The sequence below is a fragment of the Zingiber officinale genome, chromosome 11B (assembly GCF_018446385.1).
Source record: "Zingiber officinale cultivar Zhangliang chromosome 11B, Zo_v1.1, whole genome shotgun sequence".
Lineage (NCBI taxonomy): Eukaryota > Viridiplantae > Streptophyta > Magnoliopsida > Zingiberales > Zingiberaceae > Zingiber > Zingiber officinale.
In genome coordinates this window covers 8,709,106-8,726,307 of record NC_056007.1, presented here as the reverse complement: position 1 = coordinate 8,726,307, position 17,202 = coordinate 8,709,106, and the positions used below count along the sequence as shown (strand labels likewise).

Here is a 17,202-nt window from a genome sequence, read left to right as displayed (position 1 = left end):
ACGTGAGTCATTTCGATAAATAAATAAAATTTAATTTAATATAATTTAAATTTGACTAATTCTCCAAAACCTTCTTCGGATTGTCCAATATCAAATTCCACCGTATGATTTGTTAGGCCACAAATTGCCCTAATCATAATTGGAACAGAAGATGCAACAATTTTTATGATCCTTAATCGAGTAAAGAATTTTCTACTGAATCAAGCCACAATTTTTATGATCCTTAATCGAGTAAAGAATTTTCTACTGAATCAAGCCACTGCCGCCACCGGCAAAAGATCGAGTAGAGTTGAGTTCAGAGTCGAAAGCAGCCATGTCGATGCCCAGATGCATCCCTCTTGGCTGCACTCCCATGCATGCTACTCATCCTCCTTCCGGCCCCGAGAAAGTCTCTCATCAACTTATCGGCGGCAGTGGCTCTTACGAGCATGGACAGGTTCCTCTACAACTTGCTCTCGTTCATGCTCAAACCGATTCCGGTGCCGAAACCTCCCAAATCCTTGAACTGCTTCCTGATCATTAATCCCGCCATTTCCGGTGGCAAGGGAGTTTGCAAATATTAGTTGAATCGGGCCTCTGGCTGCGCCTGGTGATCGCCGGCGCCGTAAACTAAGCTTTTAGCCTTGTAAAATTAGTAGGGAATTAACAAGTAACGAAACCCCCCAAACAAATGGTATTCTCCTTTTGCTCGGGACATAGAAAATAGTATTGCCACATATTTTAATTATGTACCAAATGAAACTTAACATTTTTAATTTTTTAATATATTAGAATAACTTAAAATTTAAAACTAGATATACTAACCCTCTATCTCCATGCAACTACAGATATGGATAAATAAATAAATAAACAAATGCAGCTTGCTGAGACTCCATTCTTTGGGCAGCAAAGGAAGGAGGTTTTGCAAATACAAAACAACTTGGGCATATATCGATCTAGCAAAACCAAAGGAAATATAAACAAATCATGAAGAAAGACTATTAGGCATAAATAATGCATATACTCACCTAAGCTAGGCAATAGACCTGCTCAAAAAACACTCACTTGTAGAGGGCTCAACGACCAGCTGTGGTGCACAACACACATCGCATACGGGGGGATCCACTCGATTTGTTATCTTCATTTTCACTGTCATTGTCGTCGCTATCGGATCTGTTATTTGCCCCGACCATGGCGCCCGAGGCACCCGTGAGGCAAGAGATGTGGTAGCCATGGCAACAAAAGAAAACTACAACAGATATGTTTTGAATGTAGAATGGATCAAAACATAAGCAACATCTCCCGCCTCCCCTAGTTTTGGACTTGACTACCATATGCTTTACGCCATTGGCGGCCCTATCAGCTTTCGGGCTAGCTGCATCATCCTCCCTCTTCCTGCGCACTGCTTCTTCTTCAATACCTAAGTAAACTGCTCGCCGAGCTTCTTTATAGTACTTGATCAAAAGGTTGACGCAGTCGGTCTAACAAAAGTATCACAAGTGAAAAACACATAAGCAAGACTCTGAAGAAAAGAATTATAGAGGAAGACTGAGAAGGGCATTAGAAGTAATTCAACCTTGAGGATATCATTGCATCCATGTCTTAAAGAAGTTTCTGTTCGATAATCCGTTACAATTTTGACAAGACGATCCCTCAACCTAAAGGCAATGGGATGCAAAAATTAGTGACATTATGCACAAATCGTGTAATAGAAAGAGTTTCTAGTAGGCATTGGAGGAACAAATTATCAAACAAAGGGGAAAAAAAAAGTGGATAATAAAGCTGGCAGCTGATAATTTAAAGTATCATTTTCCTCACCTTGGAATCTCCAACCCATCTGGAACCTTTTTGACAATATACAAAGGATCAAGATTGCCAACAGTGTGCTCCAATAGCATTCCTATCTGCTCATAAAGATTAAAGAAATGGCCATTGATGTCACCTTGATATACAGGAATGCCTGAGTAAATTACTATTCCTTTAACACACCATATCAGGCTTTCGGAGACACTGCTTGATTAATTCTTCCCATAGATCGTCATCATGCTGCACAGTCACAAATTCTACAGCCTGCATGTAATTGGATGGTCAACTTATCTACTCTGAGTATTCAACAATATGCTGATGCAGGGATAGGAAGCAGGAGAATTTGAAAAGTAAATGCAGATGAGGGTAAGAAGAGGAGAAAGATTGGCTCTAAAGAACTAGATGTGGATACCTCTTCCATATCCTCCAACTTATTGATGATGACAGCAAGAGCTTGTTTTGCATTTCCCATCCTTCCAAGGATAAATACTTGTTCTCTGACAAGTTCTTTTTTCATACAAATCTCATATGCCTGAGAAATGACAACCATTTATTGGCCAGAATAATCAACAAACAGTGTCAAGAAATAATGATAAACCTTTTCTAGTCTATAGTGCTGACTGCTGCGAAGAAATAGGAGTAACATCTTTGGTTCATATTCTGCATAAAGCTCAACCTAGTAACAAAAAAAAAATAAACGTTACAGATGTCCAGTGACCAAATAAAGTAGAAGCACAAAAGATGCTTCTTTACTAATTGACTGCGCCATTATCTTTTTGCTCAGTTTGTTATGTAGTCAACTTAAAAGATACAATGTTCCTTGGCAACAGAAGAATCAGAAAAACAAAATTACATGAATGCTAGGGATGAAAATGAACAAAACGTTCGTGAGCAAACTTGGTATTTGACTTGATAAAAGTTTATTTATGTTCGTTCAATATACACAAGGTCTATTAAATAAACAAGTTTGAATAATTGAAACTTGTTAATGTTCATGAACAAAAATTATGAATTCTTTGTGAACTATGTTCATCAATAAAGCTCTTATCAATATGGTAAATAAACAAACAAGCTCTCAAAATCAAACTCACTAACCAACTAAACAAGCTTAAAAATATCAAAGTTTCAACGATCAAACAAACTTAAATTGAAAATTTGATAACATTTAAACGAACCAAGCTCAAGCCAAGCTAGAACCAAGCCGAAACTCATAAAAAAAAAAACCAAGCCAAACTTGACCGACCATTTCAACATATTGGTTTATTTTAGGCTCGACTCAATTACCTTACCACAATCTTGAATAACATAAAACTTGGCTCAGTTTGACTCGTTTACAACTATAATGAATCTCAAACAGGAAATCACCTGTAAGTCATGAAAATCTTTCCCAGTTTGTGGATCAATTTCAAATAGTGCATGCAGGTATACATGCACTAGGTGTCTCTTATCACACTTTCTACTTGTTCCGAAAAGTCGTTCAACAATTTCTGATGGAGGAATTAAATCCCTATGTTGGATCAAGAGATTCACGGCTTTTTTACTGTCTAGCAGCATAAGTTCTGCAACCTGTATGATGCAACAAAAAATAGGACATCCAAAGGCATACACTAAGTAAACATCCAGATAATAATAATAATAATGATTAATAGTAGTAATACTATTATTAATAGAACAACTAGACATTGAATAAGTATAACCTACCATGACATTCACATGTTTTTCAACTGCCCAACACTTTGGACCTCAAAATAGTGGCTTGTACAGTAAATTATAATTTTTTTACTTTTAACCTAAGGAGCATATAGCACAGGCAAAACACACAAGGAGTTTCTCATTTTAACCACATCTATCAATGTACTTATTGATTAATAGATTGAAATTATTTAGAATAGGTACATAATTTCATATTAATCCATCTCAACTGTTCCTTGATTTCTTTTCTTATTACTGCAACTGTTTTGCATATATTTATTTTTATTTATACTTAATATAATATATTTGGTTTCTTAAATTTCAGTTAACAGTTATACTAGTTACCCTTATCAATTAGCACAATATAATAATTTATAGGTAAATAACATATACTAAGAAGGAAACTAAACTTGAATATGACTGATAATTTCAGCTCACGTAATTGAGGTAATGCCCTAAAAGCTAGCTGTTGATGTAAACTTAATAATATAGTATGACATTCTTTACGCTTGCATATTTAATTTTATTTATACTTAACATAATATATTTGGTTTCTTGAATTTCACTTAACAATCATACTAGTTACCCTTATCATTTAGCACAATATCATAGTTCATAGGTAAATAACATACACTAAGGGGACAACTTGAATATGGCTGATAATTTCAGCTCACAAAATTGAGATAATGCCCTAAGATAATTTTTCATCTCACTTAACTATTCATGTAAACTTAAGAATATAGGATAATCATTCTTTACACTTCCTATCTCTAGCATTAGAAATTAAATTATCATATATGTTTTATTACATCAATACAGGTGCTACATTCCTTTTTCCTAAATCAATAAAAATCACAAGCAAATATTTCCTCTTTTCTTTATGTTTTCTCCATTAATTATCTTATTAAATAAATATCATCTGTAGCTCATCTTACAAGCATGAAACCAACTAAACTTCTAAAAAATTTATTTCATCTCTTATTCTCCTCTCAATTACTCTTTTTTTTTCCAATCTTTCTGGTATGGCATCATTTACGGCCCGTAGCGGGCATAGTCCGTATAAGCAGCAGTGTCGCCTTTACGCAGAGACATGCCTTACGCATACTCAAGTTGCCTAATTCTCTCTACTGCCAAAAGAGCACAAGCACCATTCAAGAGCAAGCTGTCCCGATGAACTAATCAAGTGAGTAATGAGTCTCGCACAGTTCTCTTTCTCCTCACTCTCATAATTGGAGCGGAGGGCTCTTCTTGGTTCTTAGTTGTACATGACTTGAATGGGCAAGCAGCATCTCTTTCACTCATTCTGAAGGGAGAATGTGCGATAAGAGCACAATTAGAGCACAGAATGCGATGTCGAGACGCTCGAATCTCTCCTTCAGTCGTGGCCACTCGACTTTCACCTGAAGTACCAGGAGTGCAATATCTTAAGCAACGCCTGCCCCCTTAGCTCTCATTCCTTCTCTTAAGGCTCCCTAACTCAGACTACTTTCCAACTGCTACCTGCGAACCTTCTACCCTTGTTGAATCCAACCACTTTTATATTTTGTAATTTTGCTGCCGACCAGGTATAGATGCATCAAAGAGTGCCTCGAACTCCTTTTATGAAGGTGCTCGACAATCAAGCTCACAACCACTGCAAAGAATGTGCATTTTGCCTGCTTTGTCTGCTTCACTTATGGAGCATATCTTAATGTGAACAAAAACCAGAATCTTGACCAGAGAGGTCAGTTTGTAATTTTCCGGATAAGGGAGCTAAAGGACAGCAAAAGATTGCTGCAACTAACGAGGGAGAGGAATCGCAAGCAGCAACGGAAAGAAGCGAATGAGGCGTACAATCAAAAGCAAGGTTAGGGAGTAGTTTATGCCGGATAACTCCTCTTAGTTATCACTCTTGATCTTATCATTCTGATCAGCCAAACTAGTAGTTTTGATCGTCCCTCTCATATCTTCTTTCAGTCGTACCAGTAGAGTTCGTGAATTGCTGTTCTTTGGAACAAGTACGAGCCCATCCTACGCATCTCTTGTAGTAGCTCCCTCTTTCTTAACCATAAAGTCTATTGCAGCGCATATTCATATTTCATTTCCCCTCTCGTGGAACCGGAAGGTCTTAATGACTATAGTCCCATACGAATCCTTATTGTAAAGTCAAAGGTCACCAGCTTTCATTTCACGGACATCTCTTGATTATAGTATAAATTCCCTACAGACTGAAGGCTCCAATCAAAGGACTACTACTATAGCTACTGACTAGGGATATTCATTATCAGAAGCAAGTCAGGTATCGTTGCTACTAATAGTGATTTATCCTGAGGCGTACTCGATTAACAACTCTCGCTCTTTATCCCTGGGTAGGTGAAGATTCTACTCCGGGGTTAGAGTAATTGGAAAGAGTGAATGGCGTTGACGCGCTTCTAGTTTTCTTTTAGTCAGAAACCCCGAACGTTCACTTTTCAACTTATCCCCATAGACTTGCGGCGTAGCGCTCGAACGAGCCCGACTCTCGTCCTTGCTCTAGTTGAATAAGTAGGTTGAGGGTAGAACTGGATTGGAGTTGAGGAAAATCACAATGAACTAGAGTTGAATAAGTTTGTAGCACTCTATCGCGCTGCTTTTTTCATGTCTTTATGTGTTTGTTCTTTTTTGGTATGACCATTGTCTCTCACTCTCTCACACCCACAGTGATTACTTTATAGTACGAGACCACTCAATAAAGACATCCATGCATGTATTGTGCTAGTGTGAGGTCAATCGAATAGATAGAAGATCTTGTGCCAAAGAAAAGAGAGAATAGAGCACAATAATGTCGTTCGTGACCTTCTTTGAGTTATGTTTGGAATTCGCTCTATGGTTATATCTTTATTTGAGAGTAGTGGAGTTCGGGAAAGAGTTAAAAAGCAATGTCATTCACCACTCAACTACTTCTATCTTTTCAATTGTCTCTCATTTATGGTCGAGCCTATCTATGGGATACTCTCTCCCTAATATTCTCGGTCAAGCCCCAACAAGTCGTGAATGCCTTTAGGCCATTCACTCTACCCTTATCAGTCGGCCTGCAACAACAGTTGTGAATGACTATTCAAAACTATAAAAGACTTGTTCGTGGGGATAAAGAACTCAATTCACTGCAGCTCTTTGGGTCTTTCAGAGTTCCACTATTTATTAAACTTAACTCATGAACGAGAATCAGATATTGAAAGAGGAGCCCGACTCCGTCCCTCTTAGTGCAATAATCCTCTCCAAATCAAGAGCATCAACTTATTAATCTTGATGGATGTATTAAGTCCCGTACTCATCAGTGGCGGAAGCTATAAATTGCTTATAATTCATTTTCGCACAATGACATTCATCGGAAAGACTCTAAAAGCAGTTCATTTTAGAAGTTAGAACCACATTGACCTATATTTTCAGAAAATTATACTTAAAACACTTCTTTATTCATTCCTCAAACATTGTAATTCTGAACAATTTAATTAACCAAATATAGCTTGCCTTTCTACATTCCTTCAAATTCTTTCAACAGTAATATCATTCAGGCATATTTTTATGTACCTTCATTTCTTAAGCTTCTTAATCTTATTATCTAATATAACAAATAAAGCTACAATTCCTGAATTTATCTAATAATTATCTATTTAGTGCTCATTAGATCATATTTCTTCATCATTTATCATCAACAAAAACCTTTTAATTTTCATATTTAAGTATATAATTTTATGTTCTCTACATTTTCTTTAACTCTAACAATATGGCATATCTCTCCATTTAATCTAGATCATCATAGCTCAACCAGTCACTTTTAACCATTACCTTGATTTTGCTCATTATCTTCTCTTGTCAACTAATTTTCTCAGTGATTCTAGGAGGAAAATACTGATAAATGAACATTGTACAAATCTATGTATGCAGATATCAAGTTGTGGTCTAATCTAAGAAATCTGCATAATTGCAAAAACACTCTCAAAGAATAAAAGTTGTAAACCTTAAGTGATGATTACCAGAAGAACTGGTATTTGAACATACAAGTGCGAGGACATAATTATTGTGTAGGAGATTAGTTTCTCTTACCGAGGAGTAAGTTAGCATACCTTGTCCTGTATAATGTCATGTAGACTGTGTTTTTCAATAAAGTAAAAAATCTCAGGCTTCATTAGCTGTAATAATAAACAGAGAAAAGGGATCAAAAAGAACCCAAAATTGAGCTTAGTGATCAATGTGAGCAACTGTCCAGTTGGAATGCACATTACATGAATAATTAGTTACAAACATTCAAATTCTGTAGAATGGTCTACTTACATCTGCATATAATGCAAGGGCTTTTTCATATTGGGTGTTGATGACATACAATTCAGCTAAGGCCTGCCACAAAGAAAATAGAATGTGAATTTGAAAAATAATAATAATTAATAAGAACAATACAGTAAGTTGTTAATTTACCTCCTTTAGAAAGTCAGTCGCAGATGAGGTATTAATTTGTGGTTCAATTGCAGATATAACAGGCGTTGAGGAATATAATGTACTTGGCCATGATTTGACCGTCGTCAATAAAAGTTTGTGGAAAGATGGATTTGCAACTAATGAAACAAGCGCAACCTTCACGGGCCAGAAATTTTATTGTAAAAAAGTAATTATTTGACAGACTACAGTATGATCTCTTGAATGAATTTGAAAATAGCACAAAGATTTGTCAATGTATTTGTGACAAGATTCATTCTGTAAAGCTTCAAGCCCTTTCATAGGCTGGCACATGTAAAAAGCTCAGCCAACATATTACTTACTATCTTCAGCAAGATAAGAGAAATAAGTTAGCCAAAGTCCCATAACAAAAAGAGTTAATTGTCGAACATTTAGCAAGAGCTCCATGGTACATTTCAGGTTCTATTTTTGGCAAAAATAAATGACCATGCTACTAGATTGGACATGCGTACCTCATAAGCAGTATCATTCAGTTGTGGATTTTCAATTGGTATGTAAGGAACTAGGACAGGAAGCTGACGAAGATGAGCAAAGTGGAAAACCCATCTGCTTGGTAAAACAATAGTGTTACTAAATTGGAAAATAGTTATGCAAGCACAAATGGAGGTTTAGTACCTTTCCCATGCTGAAGCAGAACCTCGAAGTATCTTAGAACATAAAGATGCGGCCTCTGCATACTTCCTTTCAACAATCAAATGGTCAAGGTATCTTGAACCCACCTGACTTGCAAGTTATATCCACAAGCTTTTTAATGAATAAGATTCAAATTCCCTCAATAGGAAATGATATAAAAAATATGAATCGAACAAAGAGCTTTAGCCAGAACATGAGACAGAGATCTTAAAAGTTAGGATAACAAACATGACCTATAAGGGAATATAATAGATGTGTTCAGGTCAAGGACAAAGAAAGAGTCTTGTCATGGAAGCCTAGTTAGAGAGAACTGCATCAAGTGTTTAACATCCTAATTGCACAATGCTTATTATGAAACACAATTAAGCATCAACAATGTAACCTTTAACTTTTCTTGCTTCCATTCATACATGTTACTGCCAGAATAGTATTTCTATAATAAAAATTCAGAAATCTAGATAGATGGGCAAGATCTATGAATTTACCAGTAAATTGACAACTGATTCCACATCAACAAGAAATTGTCATTCTGTGAAAAGCACATCAATAACTTGAAGACCACACAAACTCAACTAGCAGTGTCTAGCATGGAAGCTATATGATAACTTGGAAGTTACTGCTACCAAACGTGATCATATCATGATTTTACCAAACAATAAATGTCATCTCGTTGAAAAATATAAAGAACCCTAGCATCTTTTGAGTTAATTTTTCTTTTGTTCTCAAAGATAAACTGTAATGACCAATGTACTTCACTAGTATGATATGATCAAGACAAAAAAATACAATTTTGTAAGGAGATTATAAAAAAATCTTCTAATTATATATAAAAAAACAGTCCACAAATATCCATGAAGGGTAATTTGCTTGAATCAACCTCCAAGGTACCAATTTTTAGGTGTTCAATTAAAGAAAAAAAATCAGAGCATAGAATACCTCATCAAGAAGCTCCGTTTGTCCTTGCCTTGCTTCAACTGCAGCTAATGCTTTCTCATGCCAACCATGTTGAAGAAGCCAAGAAATATGATCTTCGGCATCTCTAGCATGCATAAACATATACAAAGTAAGGATTACTTACTATTTTCTGTATACATATGAAGAATATGAAATCGAATATTGTGGCACTGACTCCGCTGATAATAAAAAGGTTTGCAAACACACCAAACACCAACCCATAAAGCATAACACCAAACTTTAAACCACTATTCAAACTCTGCCACTTTAACTTGTTACCACATCACAATTGGGAAGCTACTTTCATTGATTAATAAGAGTTGACGGAGTTACTACAGCTAATTACTTTGGACAATCTGAGTTAGGTCTGAAGTTACTACCTCATTAATTTCCACCAAGTAAGGTAATGATGATTGGTAACAGACAAACAATTGGGTACCGTGAATGCACCAACATCGTATGCATCTAAAACAGAAATAAGCAATGCGTACAATGTAAAAGTTGGCACTACAGATCACATGCTGGGACAATCAGCATGACATGGTTCGACTGGACAAGGATGTCGAGGATTCAAGTGAAAAGAATGCGAGAACTACAGTCAATTAATCAATTCCATATGCTACAAGGCTATGCTTTCAACAATATGAGTGGCTTTGCCAGGCAATACTTCTTAACTGGCTTAGCAAACATAGCTACAGGCTCAACCAATGTATCAAAATTGAAAAAAGGTACAAAATAGAAGCAGAAAGTCACCAATTCTAGCAATTAGGCCTAAATTTGAACATTTTAAGAGACTCCTAAACCTTTAAAACTTTGCCCACTAGTGAAGAACCAAGGATCAAGTCTCACAGGGTTTAATTGTACAAAAATCCTCACCATTAGCTCTCGAACAATTCAGAATCAACTTTCTAGAGAACAAGATTATATTGGAGGAAAAAGGACCACAAACCTAGGTCTTGCAATTACAACATCCTTGGGAGAAACTATGTAGTATAAAGGCTCATCACCAGCAGCCCACTGACCACCAGAATAGCTACTTCCTATATTTGTAAGGACAAGCAAAAGATAAGGTAAGTCCAAATCATATAGGCATTTGTATAACTTCACAAGAAATTGTAAACCTGAGAAAGGAACATGCGCAAGGGCATAATCCTTTGCTTTATAATGCTCATAACCATGGACAGGCAAAGCATCCGTTGTTAGCTCATCATTTTTCCATGAGACAATTCGTACCTCTGGTCTCTGTGCAGTTCCCTGTAGAAATTGTTGGTAAGAATAGGTTGTGAGAGGATTAAATGATTAAATCTAGTATTGCACATAATAACAACCCTTTATAGTCTACTAGATACATTAAACACTGCAGAGAAAAAATAAGAAATTAAGAAAATTTTCTTAAAGAACAAAATGAAATGGACCAGAAAACAATAACATGCAATTTCTGGTTTTATATTTCAGGAAAAGATACACTAGTAAGTCCTCAACCTGGACATCTACTTCTTGAATCATACATCTTGGAGAAATAGATCTCAGTAGAAATGGAATATAGATCCTCTCTGGTAATCTACTGTTAAGTATTATATGATTTTTGAATGGCATGTTATATTTCCGGGATAACTACAATTGTTTATATTACAATCTAAAATTTAACAACTATAACAATTCATGAATATTGGAATTTTAAATTTGGATTATCTTCAAATAGTTGCTATCATGTGACGTGGAGATCAAGGGTCGAGTTGTGAAAATAGCCTCTTACAATGCAGGATAAGGCTGCATATAATAGACCCTTCCCAAGACCTCACATTGGTTGGAGCTTCATGCATCAGGCTGCCCTTATATTATCTTCGGATACATTCAATGTGAAATGTGGTTCTTACATGCTTGGCAATATTGGTATCGGTTTCAGTATTGGATGTTCCAAAAACATAGGTATTGAGATCAGTAAGATCAGAATTGACATGACAAATTTCTAAAATAGAGAAAAATATATTTAAAAATAATGATAGCAAACATTTTTTAAACAATTTGATGTTATTATTAGATTGATAAGTATGTATGACATGTATATATTTTTTGTATATTAGTATGATTGATATGTATCACATATACTAGTACTGTTATTACATTATTCTTATACACTCTTACTAATATATCACTTAAACACAGTGTTGTAAATGGCGGTAGACGGTGTTCGGGCAGTCAGTGATCGCCTACCGCCTCGGCTGCTTAGGCAGCTGAATTTTTTTTATTATTTTTTATACATAATATTATAAATAATCATTATTCTTTATAAAATTTACTTTTAATAAAATATATTAATTGAAAATTAAAAATTAAAATTTTAATCTAAATATTTAAAAATAAAAGATTTTTTTAATATATATATATATACACACACACACACTAAATTAATGGGATAATTTTATTAGGTTTTAATTAAGTATATTTAAATTATCTCAATCATAACTAGAAGTTGATTAAAATTATTAACCTAAAGTTATTTAATTAAATCCACACGACGCGTCTAGGCTCGCGCAACACTTCCGAACTCGTCGTCAAACTCATACGACGTTGTGGCAGTGGTTCCATGCCCGGCGGTGGCGAAAGAGGTGAGTTACCACCTAAAGCACCGCCTCAACATGAGGCAATGAGGTCGGCCTCTAGCCTAGGCCACGCCTAGGCAGCCACTTCGATCACCATTTAGAACACTGCTTAAACAATTAATAAAACTAAATAAATATTATTAAGGATAAGAAGATTTGAAATCATGATTTAGGGATGGCAATTTTCCCCGCGGGTTTGGGGCCCCGCGGGGAAAACCCGAAATGGGGATGGGGATCCCCGATTTTTCGGGGATGGGGCGGGTTTGGGACGGGTATGAGAATACTATCCCCATCCCCGAACCCGCCCCGAATATTATTATTATTATTATTAATAAATAATAATATGATTTTTTTAAAAAAGTAATAATAATAGTATTAATATTAATATTAAAATTTTTAAAAATATTATTAATAATAATATTATTAATATTGATATTAATATTAATATTATCAATTGACCCAAACAAACCACAGACACTAGAATAGCTCATGCCAGGTCAGATTACATGTATTAATATTAATATTAATATTAATATTAATATTAATATTAATATTGATGATAATATTGGTATTAATACATGGCAGTTAAACTTTCACCTCCATGGATTGCAATTGATGATACAATGGCTACCATTTTGGTGTTTCTGTGTCTGTGATTTGTTTGGGTTAATATTCTACTATTTCTGGTGTCTGTGGTTTGTTTGGGTCAATTTGGAAATGGGGCGGGGATAGGGAATCCCCGAACACGTGGGTTCGGGTTCGGGGAATCCCCGAACCCGAAAAAATAAGAATGGGGCGGGGATGGGAATGGCAAACCCGCCCCCGCCCCGCCCCATTGCCATCCCTATCATGATTAATGAGTTTCCTTAATAATAGGGTATTATAAATTTTAAAAAAAAAATCAAATAAACAAATAACGTAATAATTAAATTATTAATAGTAATTAAATACAAGTTGATTATAGTTAATATAATTGATCATATAATAATTTAATTTTATTTGATAAATCATTTTATATTTAATGAGATTATTATGTCTAATAAGAAATTTGATATTTTACATAAGGTCAAAAAAAATAACAACATTATTTCAATTAATCTTGAGGTACCAAAGGGTGTTGAATGTTGCATGACATGTTACATATCTATATAATCGAGACAGAAGCATTGTATATAGAGTACTATTGAGTTTCGGTAATTGATTAGAATGATAAGTTTCAACCTTACTGACATACAAATGAATTTCACTAAATAATCGGAACGATAAGTTTCAACTGTAACGCTCAACACAGTACTAGATTTCAAACCATAATATAAATTATAATTATTTACTTACAATTTAAATAGTAATTAATTAAACTTATTCACTAATATAATATGTATAATATATATACCAATAGTTAATAATGGCTTATAATTTATTTACTTATAACACATATGACTATATTTCATTATAGCAATACCTTAGGATTATGCGCACAACCCATAAAGTCTTGAGTTCCAACACTGAAACCCATAACAAGAAACTTGCAACTCATAATGCAAACATAGACATCCAAAACGGTGATGATGGCTTCCATATTGATGGCAAATCACAGCTAAAATCCTTTGCATGCTCACCTAAATCCTCCTCTGAGATTATCTAGTTGATTCCTTTATGAGTTATGAGACTTCTCCAGCCATAATTACATGGTACATTTGTGAAACCTCACAGTACTCTCGGCACCTTGTAGCACAGTGTAACTTTTAGGTGTCACCTCAGTTTTGTGTTCCAGTTATAAATTAAGAAAAAACTTCCTTATAATAAAAACAAATTGAGGACATATTTACAAATTGGTTTCTTAAATGGAACTTTATTACAGGTCCAACTTTCAACTAGACTACCAAGGTGCACAAAAATAGCAAAACTAAGACTATTAATTTTGCTGCACAAAGGAACACCAGATAGTAAAAAATTACCAAAGAATTAATATATATATGAAATAATATCAAAGGAAGACACTGAAATATCAAGTATGCTCCTGATGAAACTGGTAGTAAAATATTTTACCTGCCTGGCAGGTGGACCACTGCTGAAATCTTTTTCTCCATTTTCCTCTTCCAGAATGTAAGCAAGTACAACCAGATTATCACCAAAGGGAGCGATGCCAGATATATAGTAGCTAGTCTGAAAAGATGCTACAATATCCACATACTTTGTACTAGTTATTGATAAACTTCTTTGCAACCCATTTGCTCCACTTGATTGGTTAGTCTTAATTGCTGCAATTTTAACAGATGTTCCCCAGCCAATAACCAAGAGGGTGTCAGCCTAGACATGTAAAAGACGTGCTTAGAATGTAGACACTTACAGATTTAAGACTAGCTACTATTAACCATCTATAATTTCAGGGAAGTTAAATCCTATAACAATTTCTAATTTTTTTAAAATTATTAAAAGGAAAATTATATAAACTACTTAATGCAATAATGACTCGGCGTCGCCATCAAGAAAACCTTTTGCAACTTCATTAGAGCCCCTTTCCTAGATGACTTACTGAATAAAAAAGTCCGATCCTTCTGAGAGTCACACAAGAAAAGTCACATGCATAACTAAAAATTTAGGAAGCAAAAACAACTTCACATCTGAAATGAAAATGAATAACAAGGCAGATAGAGTAGCGTCCACCACGTCAGGTGGAAAGTGCATACAAGGCAGATAGAGTAGCTTTAACCTTTCTGGACCTCAAGTATTGCTACCATAATACAATAAAATGACTTAGTTGATCCATTTACCAAGATGCAAGCATCGATCTACTATTAGACAAATGCCTAATGTATTGTTTGCAACATAGCTTGCAGCAAACCATTCTATCCAATATGCACAATTCTCAAGCTAACTTAAGTACTTCTCTATTTGACACTTCCTTTGAAAAAAGACTGGATAAGAATGAATTGATGGATCATTCTCAACAAACCTGCCAGACCAAGTGAGGAAGTAAAAGCTCAGGGCGAGGACTTCCTCTCGGCCTCTCAATAAAAGTGATGCGTTGATTATTTGCCATATCATAAATTTTCACCCCTGCATCATTTGCCCAAGCAATTAGGTTTGTTCTCCATTGGACAGCATGTATTGGACCTTCACCATCGTGAAGAATCTAGATGGGAAAATATAAAAACCAAATCCTTAATATTATAGCTTTTTTAATGGTGTGATAACAGTATAAGAGATGTTGGAACACCAGATACACCTTTTTACTGTATCCAAACCAATTCTTCATATTCAGGAAAAGTTGACCAGCCAAACCGCCTGTAACAAATCTCCGCGAGGGTTTGCGTGAAAAATCAGGGTCTAGAGCTATCGTCTTCATGGGGCGATGGTACTCAAATTTTAATTTCTCATCAGTAAATAGGCCATTTATTACTACAGTTCCATCATCTGAACAGCTACCAACATATTCACCTTCTGAATCAAAGCTAATGTCATTGACGGTGGCTGTGTGAGCAGTGCATTCTTTGACCTGTAAAGAAAACAACTTAGTTGCAACGGCGTTATGTTCAAGCAGCAAGGAGAACACACATTTCAAATAAGTTCTAGCAAAGACATTAGAAATTAAAACAATAAGAAACAAACACATCGATTTAACGTAGGCTGACAAATTACTTATGCATAGTTTAATTAGAAACTATTTCAAAACTTAATTCTTCAACCATATTTTATTTAGTATAACAGACAGAAAATAGTCCCCAAAAAAAATCCAGAGGGAGAGTTGCAAATTAGTACCGTGGATCAATGGCCAAAGTTTCAACTTCTATTAAAAAAAGATGAAGAAGAAGAAGAAGAAATGTGTCCTTCTAATTTAATTAACTAAGGAATCAAGAGAGAAAGGTAAACTAAAAGCCGCCCAAGAAAGAGAATTGAGCTGTATCCGACCTGATTTCCCTGGAAATCCAAGATGTGAACGGTGCCATCATGAGTGCCGAGGGCGATCATACGCTCTGCAACTGCGATGGAGGCAGCGGCGTCGTTGGAGAGGAGGGACGGCACGCTGCCTCCCAACCGCTGGTACTTCAGCCTGGGCTCTTCCTCTTCCTCTTCCTCAACCTCTTCTTCTTCCTCTTCGGCGTCGTCCTCCTCCCTCTCGTCGTCCCCATCGACGCCGTTCTCAGAGGTCTGGTTCGACACCATGGTTGCCGTTGAGAGAGATCCGATCGCAATCTTCTCTTCTCTTCTCTTCTCCTCTCCACCTGGCGCCGTCGACGATTCGCGTGTGGTCAGGCGATTCGCGTGTGGTCAGGCGATTTGCGGTGGTCAGGTCAACTCGATCGAGAAGGGAGGAGAGGAGAACGTTCGAGCTCAACAAAAGGTAGAGGCCAAACGCAACGAACAACGGGCAGACCAACAAACATAAAGCAACAAACAGAGTTTCCATTTCTACTTTTGGGACCGTGGCCGACTGGCCCATGCCATGGCCCATACAGGCTACACCGTCCTGACGAATCATTCACTTGCGCGTGGCGACGATGCGCAGAAGGATTTCATTAATTAACGAAGGATCGTCCTCGTTTTTATATTAAGTTTTTAGTTTCAGTAAATTACTTAACTACTTTCGTAGTCGAAGTTATCAAACATCTAAATCACATAGCTAAATTTTAAAATTACTAAATTACATGTCCAATTCTACTTCTGGCCCTCTACATTCACTCGCACCTATCCTAATCATGAATAATATTGAATTGATTAATACACTTTAACAATCAATTAAAAAATTAAATTCATATTTAAAAAATTATTACTTTTGATATGATATAAAAAATTAATGTTTGAGAAAATGAATAAATCAAGAAAATTAGATGAACATATCTAAAAAATTTAAAATGATATAAATCTATGTTATATGTGCTAGTCTAATTCTTTTAATTATATTCATACCCTTAATTATCATTTTCAAGAATTATTATTTTTTTTAATATGAATTAGATTTTTTTAATTGATTGTTAAATTATAATAATGATACATTTGTATTAAAATAATAATGTTCTTAATATGACATATGAAAATAATATTTAAATGTGTAAATATG

General features: G+C 35.4%; 1 protein-coding gene across 3 annotated transcripts; it reads right to left on the bottom strand.

Annotated features, from left to right (window-relative positions):
• Positions 1-718: 718 nt before the first annotated feature.
• On the bottom strand, positions 719-16,527 carry LOC122033708 (vacuolar protein sorting-associated protein 41 homolog). Of its 3 annotated transcripts, none has more exons than XM_042592852.1 (20): positions 16,053-16,527; positions 15,370-15,639; positions 15,097-15,276; positions 14,190-14,450; positions 10,659-10,791; positions 10,487-10,577; positions 9,520-9,622; positions 8,566-8,669; positions 8,403-8,496; positions 7,912-8,067; positions 7,771-7,833; positions 7,563-7,628; positions 3,151-3,351; positions 2,384-2,461; positions 2,198-2,317; positions 1,969-2,049; positions 1,798-1,883; positions 1,556-1,637; positions 1,008-1,460; positions 719-935 (listed from the first exon to the last, which is right to left on the bottom strand). In XM_042592852.1, exons 1-19 carry the CDS (start codon positions 16,305-16,307, stop codon positions 1,056-1,058), a joined length of 2,829 nt encoding a protein of 942 aa, XP_042448786.1. In that variant the 5' UTR covers positions 16,308-16,527; the 3' UTR covers positions 719-935; positions 1,008-1,055. The 3 variants fall into 3 exon arrangements, with proteins under 3 accessions (XP_042448786.1, XP_042448787.1, XP_042448785.1); XM_042592853.1 differs by having other exon boundaries at positions 1,045-1,460; XM_042592851.1 differs by having other exon boundaries at positions 909-1,460.
• Between the last annotated feature and the right edge of the window lie 675 nt (positions 16,528-17,202).